We start from the raw sequence: 11,797 nt of genomic DNA, 5'->3' as shown, positions 1-11,797 counted from the left end.
TTTTTTTTAAACTTGTGGAATATTTTAAAACTGTGCTTCAAAATCTGTCTGTTTCAGGTCCTGTACAATGGTTTCACTGGTCGCAAAATCACATCACAAATTTTTATTGGTCCTACTTATTACCAGCGTTTGAAGCATATGGTGGATGATAAGATTCATTCTCGTGCTAGGGGACCTATTCAGATCCTTAATAGACAGCCCATGGAGGGCAGATCTCGGTAAGAGAGCTTCATCATTGCATTGTTATGATTAATGAGCCTTTTTAAATAAACAATGTCAAACATAAAAAGAAATAATGATATAATGAACCTCCATGTGCCTGTCACCCCACTTTAGTAATTATCATTAACAGATAGCTAATCCTGTCACTTCCATCCCCAGCAACCTCTGATCATTTAGTGATAACACAAATTCCTCTGTAAATATTTCAGCATGTATTTATAAAAAAGTGATTCTCAAATTTTCTGATTTCAGGACTCCAAAGAGCTTTTGTTTATGATGGTTGTTATCCATGTTAGAAATTAGAACTGAGTAATAATTAAAATATTTGTTAATTTATTGAAAGGTAACATGAATAACTCCATTACTCATTAATGTAACATTTTTAATGATAACTAAGCATATTTTCCAAATAAGTTTAGTCATATTGATTTACCTTTGCTAATCTCTTAAATGAGCTGTCATATTAGACTGAATTCTTCTTTTAGTAATTCCTAACCCGGCCTCTTTAATTGGGTCCTATGTGATTTTAAGCAAAACAACATTACTTGAGGACCTACTGCTTCATCTACTTCTGTGCTGATTCCATCACAGTCTTTTTTTTTTTTTTTTAATTTAAGTATGTGAGGAAAATACAATCTCACAAAGATTTATTTTTAGAATAGGAAGAATATTTTAATAGCTTTTTCAGGTGTTTATGGATTCTTTTTAGTTAATACAGCAAAATGATATTATAAATTCTTAGAAGATTAGTTTTAATGTAGAACTTGAAGCCATATCAGTGAATCTTTAATACTTATGTTAAAAATCTGTTGGCTATCTTATACTTTATATCTTTTACACATGAATAATTTTGTAGCATCACATTTGGTCCTTTGGGAAATACTGATTCACTGAGTTATGTAGATTTTCAAGTGCTAACACATTTCATTATACCAAAAAAATAAAAAATCACATTTGTGAATATTATCATCCATGTTGTGAGAAAAATCTTTTTGGGATGCTATCAAGCTCATAGTAGTTGATAAAGGTTTTCTAAAATTCTCAATTTTGCTTGAAAGCTCAGATTTTCAATTTTTCAACAGATAAAATTACTTTCTTTGAAGTGAAAGGCTCACTTTGTTCATTTTCAGAAAAAATACCTGCTAAAATCTAAGTCTGAATGAATGTAGTTGGTGTTAATTTTTGTGAATTTACATAATTGGCATCTGCTGTAGTTTCAAGTAAACATACTCCATGATAATAGCTCAGAATGGTGCAAGTGCTATTCTTCAAGACAGTCATCCTCAGTGTGTAAACATCAGAAATGCTGTATGAGAACTTGTCATAGGATAGTAAAGAGACATGTACTGGGGTTGTTAATAAAACTAACCATTAAGGACATTGTGAAGTAAAACTGACTGCACTACCCCGCTACTCAGAGAATGGAACTACTAGTTAAGTTTGCTTTCACTGTCTTGGTTTTGTGCTCAAGGTACTGAAGTTTTACTGTTACTTTGTACGATTAGTACAAATGTCAACACAGTGACAGACACAAATGTGTTTAGTATTATCATAAAAGTAGTTGTCATTCCCATGAGGCCCACAGACCACACTCTGAGAACCTGTGCTTTCAAAGATTAGAATGTTAAAAAGCAAACATTCCCCCTACACACACACAGTATCTCTTTAATTAAATAATCCAGTGCTCAGACTTCCTTGATGATTGCCTAATTTTTAAAAAAGGATTTGTTGGTTTTAGTCTGGGTATATTTAAGGTCCATGTTTTGCACTTGATTAATAGGTTTAAGTTTTTTTCTCTTTTATCTCCAACTTTTATCCCTTGCAGTTTATTTTTGAAGAAACTGGTTTGTTTGTCCTGGAGGGTTTCTCAGTCTGGTTTGCTGCTTGCATTCCTGTGCTGTGCATTCCTATTTTTCTTGTAAATTGCGGATTAGATCTAGAGGCTTAATGAGATTTGGGATGTGAGCTCTTGTGCAGTGGTATTTAATAAGCAGTTTTATTTATTTCCAGTATCTTGTCTCTTTTTATGATTTCAGCAGCTGCTAATGATCATTAGCTAAAGTCCTATCAGTTTTTTATTTATTAGCTGAAATACTGTAGAAAGAAACTTTCTTCATTTGGTTACCTAGTCACATAGTTCTTATATCAAAGGGCAGATAGATACTTCTTTCCCTTCATTTACTAATTTTCAAGATGAAGAGTTGGTGGTTTAGCAGCCTCCAAAGTTGGCAAATGATTTGTAATATTATAAATGTAATTTATTTAATTTGATATGCTTTGTATATTAAGTAGTTGTTGATGAAGTCAACACCACCCACTTGTCTGACCATCTGAACAATGTATTCATTCCACTTATGTGATGGGAAAGGCTGTATTCACACACCTGTTCTTTCCAGGACTTTTGCCAACATGCTTTTGTCATTTCAGGTTCGTTCATTTAGGAACTGCTTTGTGGAGATTGACTTATTCGTTTTTTAGTGTGGAGTTGAATTCTCGTAAGCTAAATGATAGTATGATGAGACTCTACTTGTTAATGAGGGAAACTGTAGCCCGTGCTTGAGAATCTAATGTATTTACTCCATTTGGGGACCTTCAGACATATACCAAATAGTGGGTAAACGTGTCTGTTCCCTACCATGTTGAGAGAATGCTGGGGCATAAAAATAAGAGTCTAGGTCTCCTTACTATTACCATTCTATACCTTTGCCATTAGTCATGCTGGTTTTAATAGAAAATAAATACAAAATAGTCTGTTGTTTTTTCCTTAACAGTGATGGTGGCCTGCGTTTTGGAGAAATGGAACGAGATTGTCAGATAGCCCATGGAGCAGCTCAGTTTTTAAGGGAAAGGTTGTTTGAGGCATCAGATCCATATCAGGTTCACGTTTGCAATCTTTGTGGAATAATGGCCATTGCTAACACCAGGACCCATACATATGAATGCAGGGGCTGTCGTAATAAAACACAGGTATGTACAGACCTTATTGGCAATGGAGGCTTGTCTAGGACATAACCATGTTGGTCTCATCATCCCCACAGACTTAGTATAGTGGGACACATTGCTATTTTCCAATTTTTGATAGGATGCCTCTGAAAAGAATCCTAGTTTCATTTTTAAAATTTTTTTAAAAGATTTATTTTTTAATAGTTTTTTTTTTTAAACAGATTTATTTATGTATTTATACAAGCACTGGGTACAGTCAGAAGCGCGGGAGGGTGCGAGAATTCACCAGAGCCAGAGCAGAACAGACTGACTGACAAAATACACTGCTGAGGGGAGCAGCGGGCGGCAGGAGAGGTCTGCGCGCCATGTGGGACCCTCACCCGGTGGCCGGAGATCAAACTGGCGCTGCAGAGGCTGCAGGCAGCTTCACAATCCAGCGCTCAACCGCTGCGCCACCGGGGAGGCCCTAAAGATTTATTTATTTATGCATATAAGAACTGGGGTAGAGGCCAGTGGTGTGGGGGGTGAGAGGATTCACCACAGACAGAATGGGGAACAGAACAGGCAGATCTACTGAAATACACTGCTGAAGGGAGCAGCAGGCGAGTCAGGAGAGGTCTGCTGCGCCTTGTAAGGTAGCTCCCTGGCCAGGGATCGAACTCATGCTGTAGTGGCTGCTTCATAGGTTGCATCTTAACCCCTTGTGCCACCAGGGAGGCCCCAAGTATCCTAGTTGTAAATGAGAAAAAAGGTAACTTGATTTTTGTAAAAACTGGGTTAAGTTTTACTGTGGTCATTGCCCCAATATGTTTGTAATTGTAATACCTTGTACAAAGGAACTTTAAAGGAGTTTTTCTTAAACCTTTTAATTGAGGAGGGTAAAGATAAACTATGGCAAAAAAGGTTAAACTCTGAAGCCTGTTAGGAGAAAGAAATACTGTAAACGTGAGTGTGGTTAACTTACTCATTTATTCAGCATCTACACTACAATTCTTTATTTTTTTCTGGGATAGAGAAGTGGGGGTCACTTCAATAGAGCTTTGCTAATTTTTTTTTTTTTTTTTTCCTTTCTAGATTTCTCTGGTTCGAATGCCTTATGCGTGCAAACTGTTGTTTCAGGAACTGATGTCTATGAGCATTGCCCCTCGAATGATGAGCGTTTAGTTCTTTTAAAAGATACTTGTAAATGTCTTGTGTTTTGTTTCTGTGATACAGCCTTTAAGAAATAAATGACAAATATGTACTGCATTGCAAGAAAAAGCATTTTATTTGTTTTGTTTAATGATATGCATGCCTCCTTCTGTAAATAGATAATAAATTTTTGTAGATAGATTTGATGTGTTATCTTTATTTTGCATTTCTGTGTAAAACCAGTTACTATAACTAAAGCGTTAGAGGACTGGGTGAGAAGAAAAGAGTTATTAGGTAAGAAAAGGGGTCGTAGTTATCCATGGCTACGCTGTGCAGACTGATACCCTCTGTAGGTTTATAGCTTGGCAACTTCACCTGTTGAAAAAAAAGAAAACGGTAAAAACTAGTTACATATATGAATGTATGCTGACATTCTAACATTTAGGTAGTTTTGTGTTTCCAAGTAAATGAAGATACTATAATATAGGAACAGAGCACTGTTTAAATGAGAGTGTGGACTGCTCTTTGGAATGAGAGTTACACCTGATTTTAGATGTGGAAAGAGCTGTTTGCAATTTTTGTTTCAATATAAGAGATGGACCTGATGATAAAACTGGAAAAGCACATTTCACAGAGAGGCTAAGGAAACTTGTCTGTCCTCCAGCTCTCCTTCAATAATTAGTGGCAGACCTGAGATTCAAACACAGGACTTAACTCTCAGCTTTTGCTCTGTTTGTTTCACTGCCTGGCTTACACATCTTGGCTCAAGAGAATCTGACCAAATGCATCTTTACTTGGTATTTCTTCCTTTCATACCATAGCTGAGTGATCCACACAGTGAAATGGTTTCACAAATGCTGACCAATGAATTTTGTTCTTATTTTAATCTTAAGTGAAAGCCAATTCAGACATCACTCTACTAGAACTATATAAATGTAAAGTAGCTTTGCTCTGACACCCCCGGGATAGGTGGTTAGGAGGAAGATTTTTGACAGTGAAGTGCATGGAGGTGGAACAGGTTGGGTACGTGCCAATATACTCTCTAGCTTTTTCTTATAAAAACTCAAAGTGAAGGACCAACCAGATTAGCCTACAGTATTTCCTTTAAATGGAGATTTAATACAAAAGTCACAATACCAAGGAAAAATGCCATATAGATAGAAAGTTATGGGGACTAGAAACCATTTTAGTCAATTTGAGTTTTGACTACGTAAGAGAAAGTGAAAGTCATAATAGCATTCCATCAACTATCTGGATGTTCTTTTAGAGCTATGTGCTCTACATTTTGATGGGCATGCTCAATGCCTGCGTGGATTCCTAACATTACAGAATTTCATTAAGAGCTTTGTCTGATAATTTCATACTTGGTTCTGTTCTTTATTAAACAAAAGCACTAGTTTGTTTTAAATGGATGTAAGATTTTTTTTTTTTTTTCTTTTTTTGCCGGGGATCGAACCAGCGCTGCAGAGGCTGTGGGCAGCCTCGCTGCCCAGTGCTCAACCGCTGCGCCACCAGGGGAAGCCCTGGATGTAAGATTTTTTTTACCTACCTTTTTTCACTGGTATTTCATGCAAGGCATCAACCACTGTAATTTTTGCTGATGCTGAAGCCTGGCCTTGGGAATTGGATGCGTGACACTCGTATTCTCCAGCATCTTCCTTACTGAGAGGAGACACCTGCGTGAGAAAAAAGATCTTGAGATCCTCAACGACCAACTGGCTTTATTTAATTAGATCATTATTTCAGAAGTTTCCTAAGATGGCCAGGGGGTTCACAGTAAAGATATTGCTAGAAGTAGCCCAAGTCCTATTTATCTGCTGGGAGACATTCAGTTACCATGTTTATCTGCTGGGAGAATTATCTTCAGAACTGCCATGGAATTTTTTTGTTTTTTAGATTTAATACAAATTTAATTTTTTTTAAAGTATACTGTAGGGTAAATGAAGATTGCCCAGGCTTTTGAGCAGTTGGCCTCTGTGGTTATCACCTGCGGCCTTGAACGTAGAAGGGGTTTGGGAGCATGGGATTGGGGTACGCATGCCTGATGGTGGACACCTGGATCATGGTATGGGCATGGGAAAGTGGGCACACCTGGGCCGAGAGACTGAGCATATAAGGGTGGTGTGGCAGAGGATGGAGTGCCGTGGAAAGAGCGGAGCCCCAGCTACAAGAGGAAGAGACTGAGAGAACGCCAGAGAATACCCAGAGTAAAGATTCGACCGGGGCTGGGAGGCCTGCCAGCCTCCTGGCCCCTTGGCCCCATAGCCTGTCCTGCGTGGGCTTGCTACTACAGTTAGCATTGGTTGACAGGCTGATTCGATACAGACAGGTATGGAGCCCTCAGAAGACCATGGGAGGGACTGAGGGGTGGCCGGCCACGAGTGTATAGTGCTTGGTGGCCCGCCTCCCTTTTGTGGGCACCTCCCGAGCCCCTGGTGCAGGTGGAGAGGCCTCTGCACCCAGCGGGTAGGCATTGGATGGACATGGTGCCTGCTTGGAGGCAGGGCAGGGGTTGAGCCCCTCTGCAAATGGAGTCCAGGATAACACTGGAGGTGGCACAGGTGGTGACCAGAGTCCAGGAGCTGCGGGAAGAGCTGAAGACACTGCAGGAGCACAGGAGGTGGACAAGGTCCGGGACATGCAGGACAAGACCTCGTTTGGAGGAGGCGATAGTCTGCAAGGACAAGGACCCTAAAGCGGAGTGTGTTGGAGAATGGCTACGAGAGAGGAGGAGACCATGAGGGAACACAGGAGAGAGCCCAAAGAAAGAGTAAAGATTGCTCCAGGGCTGGGAGGTGAGCCCAGAGCGCCCCCTTCCTGTCCCCCTGCCTGCCTTGCACCTGGCTGCCTCACTGCAATTGGTATGGAAAGATCATTAAAAGCCTGAAAAAGACATCAGTGTAAAAAAATAACAATACAAAACACAACAAAACAGACAATTATAAACCAGAGACATCCTGCAGGGGAGGAGGAGGGAGAGGGATGAGAGGGAGGGAGGGAGTTGCACAGGGGACTGAGGTGATGGTGCACAGGTGCATTTTGGGGAAGGAAACTCTATGGGGACTACACCTGAGGGGGTGGGGGAAGCAAATATTTTTTAAAAATGAACAATTATGTAAAAAAATAAATTAAAAAAAAAAAAAGCCTGAAAAAGCCACTGAGGGCTCCAGGACTCTCCTAGCCTACTTTGCCTTATTGCCTGCCTGCACTAGCTATACTAACAGCCTATTTGCAGTATGGAAATATAAGAACACAACGGGAAAGAATGTTCAACATTAGCGGTAATCAAAGACAGTAAGACAACAAGAAACTAAAAGAAAATTATGCCAGTCAAAGCATTGTCATGGGCAACTTCTAAGCACATTTGTGTAGGTTAAAAGCTGGACAGGACACACAGGAATTTGAGGGAGACCTTGGGAGGGCATATGATCTAGGTACTGGTCATGAATATTAACAGTAAAGCAAAATATCAATTAAAATAATTCATGAAATGACTGAGAATTTTTCTTTGAACTCAGGGGAAAAGAAATGTTCTTAATTATTAAAATAAAAAAGAAATGTTCTTATTTATTCTTTGTGTATTTCCAAAACATCCAAATGAACTTTACCTTCTCTCCCTCTCTCTCTTTTTTTTTTCAGTTCCCTCTGAGGGAGCAGCGGGCCCCAGGGCGGGGTGTTATCAAAGAGATGTGGGAGATCAAGTACTCTCAGCCAGGTAGGGCACTGGGCCCCTCCACCAGTCAGTGTGTCTAATCTTAATGAAACCCTTGTCAGCTCTTGCTACTTACCAGGACCCAGCCAGTTACTTCGTGCTTTTCTGGGCCCCCCCGAGTCTGAATGGCCAGGTTGTCCCGGTCACCAGGCAAGAGTTCTGTCCTCTGAACTCCATAGTGACCTCTTTTTACCTGCAAAAACACAAGGAGCAAGTCTTGAGTTCTCTGCACCGAATCATCATGGTGGAAGTGGCGACATTGATAGAGTTACATAGGACTGACATCAGACTTCATCACTGGATGAAACCTAGCAATTTCCATGTTGTTCTTTTCAGAATACTTCATACCAAAGTACAGATTCTTATTTTTTCCTGTCAGTTTCCCTCTAAGCATACATATTTTCAGTTATTGTATTTTCCTGTATGCTTAGGGAATACACATCATACTTTCTGCACTGGCTATAATCATTCCCTCACACCCTTGTAAATGCTGCTCCAGGCACTAGGTTTTTTCTTGCTGGTCATGCCAGGTTTGACTCTGACGAATGGCGTCATCCAGTGCTAGGTTTGATGTTTGTGACTTTACCTAGCGTTTGTGACTTTATCAAGCGTTCTTCCTGAAACAGCCTCATTAATGGAAAATAGGTTGAGACCAAATCCAATACCATCACTTTGTTGTGGAGGCTAGGGTTTCATCAGATGATTTGCTAAAGAACTGTGTTCCAAAATGATGGCAAAGACAAACTTGGGGCCTCCTTGGTGGGGCAAGAGGTTAAGTCTTAGCACTATGAAGCTATCAGCAGCCACTGCAGCACGAGTTTGATACCCCGGCCAGGGAGGTGACCCACATGGTGCAGCAGACCTCTTCTGTCTCGCCCACTGCTCCCCTCAGCAGTGTATTTCAGTCGATCTGCCTGTTCTGCTCCCCACTCTGTCTCTAGTGAGACAGAGTGTATGCCACACCTCTGGCATGCACCCCAGTTCTTATATGCATGAGTAAATAAATCTTTAAAAAAAAAAGGCAAACTTGGCACCTATCTGTGTGCATGCCAGTATGAAACTCAAAGGACTGGTTAAGAAGAGATTCAGTTTCCTTGTTTGGAGGTCAGTTGTGAATTACTGTTCTTAATTTTTCTCCGATTTCAAAAGAAACTATTGACATTATTATTGATTTTAGAAAACAGACAAATTAATAGAGTAAAATTTACTTGCACCCACTCTATACATATACATTCAAAATAAATTTCTATAAATGGAATTGCTGCATAGAGTGCAGGTATTTTAAGCCTTGTGATAATTAGCAGTTAAAAAAAAAAAGTTCTCACAAAGTAATGTTACTTCTTGCTTCCAGGCCTCCTTTAAGAGCTAAGTGGATGTTTATTGATACTCTTTCTTTGTAATTATAAAAAAAAGGATTTACAATCTCAAATTCCTTCTCATTTTCTATTATAATGAAGCAAATGTCAAGTTAAAAAGATCAGATCATAGTACATACATGTTTTTTGACCCTCTACATCTGTGTTGCTTCTCCCACATGAGATCCCTCTTCTACTACTTCTTTAGAATTAAGCTCTTGTCTTAACTTCAAGCCCCCCTTTATTTTCTCTGCTTCATGCTCCCAGGGCTGGGACTTTCCAAACCACATGGGATCTAGGCCACTCCTGGTCTATGATAAATAGCTAGCATTACTGACTTGGAATGCTGGTTTTTGCTAGTTTGCTTCCCCCCCCCCCCCCGCCACCTCTACGATTTCTCACATTGCCACTATTACTGAGAGAAAACCAAGTATCTGAGCGTTTTCTTCATATGACTGCTACAAAGACAAAACATACACTCAATAAGCATCTTCTTCCTTCAGTTTCCCAAGCAACTGGGGAAACTTTATGCTAGTGCAAATTTTGAAATTCTCTTAAAGGTGAGTTTTAATAATGGTCTAAATAGTAATTTGATTCAACGTTAAAGTAATGTATCTCTGGCTTTTCTTATTGGCTTTTAGAATGCTTTAAGGGTATTTTCTGAAACTTAGCAACTGAGCAGCTGATACTCAGGTCCTGGGGCTCTCAGTAAAGGGCTTTCTGTGCCAGTTAATCTGACACCCCCCCAATACAGAGGAACTTTTCTTGTCAAGTATTTGATTGGAAAGTGAATATTTACAGTTAACCAAACTCATGCTTTAACATATTATAAAATGTTAAATATGATATACTATGTAGAGAACCAATAGAAGTGCCAAGAATTTTCACATGGCAAATCTTTGTATGGCAAGAACCTTCTTATGTAGGGGAGTTAGTAAACATGTGTATTTAGTTTAAAAAAAATGCAAGATGAAAAAAGTGGCTGCTAAAACAATTCTAAAGGCGCAAAATGAATTGAAAGTGCCACAAAGTCAACCTTAGAAATCTGCAGGGCAGGAAAAACTGGCAGGTAGTCACTGCTCATCCTAAAGCGTCAACGACAGGGAGAAGCAGAGGAAGATGCAGGAAGCCATATCTGTTTTCTCTGGTTGCATTTTAGTTGCAACAAAACCTTCCTGAATTATTCTACTGCAAGTGAGCAAGTACAAAGAAAAGTGCCGATGACTAGAGCAACAGGATAGAGTAATCTGATTTCTACAGGATAATACATTGCAGGGTTCATGGAACTTCAGGGAAGAGCTTCAAAGGACATTTGTGCAGCAAAACTATTATTTGTTGTGCCTTTTTGGTGAAAGTTATACTTAAAAAAAAAAGAAAGAAAAAGGGCTTGTTGACCAGACTTGGGGCTTAAATAAAAATGAAAATTTTGTTTCTGATTACACTGGAAGAAGGGGTTGGGGTGAAGGAAAATATATTCTGTGTGGTCTCTTAAAACACTCAGTTATACTTTAGGCTTCAACATAGTTCCTGTCTATAACATCCCCAATTATTTTTTGTCCAGGCAGTTTTATTTATTGCCACTTCAATTCCCAGTTTCTCAGACTGTCAGACAAAGCTCAGATCTTATTGTTTCTCCCAATGATAATTTCCTCCAGATTTTGTGTTCTAAACCAGGGAACCCCCCCAAGCCCTCCCCACCCCCACACAAGAAAGTAATCTGACAGTGTCAATTAAGACTAAAATCTTTGACTTAGTCATGTAATGTTTTGGGGAATTTATACAATGGGGGCAGGTAGGGAGAGCAAACACTTATATAGGATATGTATGCTCAAGATATTTTTTTATAAGTAAATTTTGTGCTAAGTATATATATATATATTTTTAAAGATTTTATTTATTTATTTATACAAGCACTGGGTACAGTCAGAAGCATGGGAGGGTGAGAGAATTCACCAGAGCCAGAGTGGGGAACAGAACAGGCAGACCGAGGAAATACACTGCTGAGGGGAGCAGCGGGCGCAGCAGGAAAGGTCTGTGGGCCATGTGGGACCCTCGCTGGTGGCCGGGGATCGAACAGGCGCTGCAGAGGCTGCAGGCAGCTTTGCAGCCCAGCGCTCAATCGCTGCGCCACCAGGGGAGGCCCTGCTCAAGATATTTAAAGTGACAAAAAATTGGAAAGAACTGAAACAATACTGGAATGGTTTAAAAATGATGGTCCATTCACACTTGGGAAGTTACATAGTTATAGAGAAGCAGACCTGGAGGGATGTCCATTAAACACTTACTGAGAATATGAGTTTCAGAGTAATATGTACACTCTATTCCTATTCCACCCTGCATGCTGGGGAGAGTGTGAGTAAACATTTGGGCATGAATCAGGGACGAAAGACACAATCCAGAGCAGTTCACTAGGTTATCTCAGAGAACAGGAGGA

At 39.8% G+C, this 11,797-nt stretch overlaps 2 protein-coding genes across 3 annotated transcripts in view; one reads left to right on the top strand and one right to left on the bottom strand.

Moving 5' to 3' along the window:
- POLR2B (RNA polymerase II subunit B) overlaps positions 1-4,418 on the top strand; it is a gene marked incomplete at its 5' end in the record, with an annotated part of 34,827 nt that extends 30,409 nt beyond the window's left edge. For both annotated transcript variants that reach the window (XM_084233298.1, XM_084233299.1), the window contains 3 exons: positions 58-218; positions 2,994-3,189; positions 4,240-4,418. In XM_084233298.1, the coding sequence (XP_084089424.1) occupies positions 58-218; positions 2,994-3,189; positions 4,240-4,329 (447 nt within the window). In that variant the 3' untranslated portion in view covers positions 4,330-4,418. The remainder of the gene's footprint in view (positions 1-57; positions 219-2,993; positions 3,190-4,239) is intronic.
- Positions 4,419-4,651: 233 nt separating this feature from the next.
- Positions 4,652-11,797, bottom strand: part of IGFBP7 (insulin like growth factor binding protein 7) — a gene marked incomplete at its 3' end in the record, with an annotated part of 76,579 nt that continues 69,433 nt past the window's right edge. The window contains exons 3-5 of the mRNA XM_084233005.1: positions 8,085-8,201; positions 5,846-5,972; positions 4,652-4,671 (exon numbers count right to left, since the gene is read on the bottom strand). Of these exons, the coding sequence (XP_084089131.1) occupies positions 4,652-4,671; positions 5,846-5,972; positions 8,085-8,201 (264 nt within the window). The remainder of the gene's footprint in view (positions 4,672-5,845; positions 5,973-8,084; positions 8,202-11,797) is intronic.

This window comes from Talpa europaea, assembly GCF_964194135.1.
Source record: "Talpa europaea genome assembly, chromosome: 5".
Lineage (NCBI taxonomy): Eukaryota > Metazoa > Chordata > Mammalia > Eulipotyphla > Talpidae > Talpa > Talpa europaea.
The sequence above is the reverse complement of the archived record's forward strand: the minus strand, read 5'-3'. Positions and strand labels throughout refer to the sequence as shown.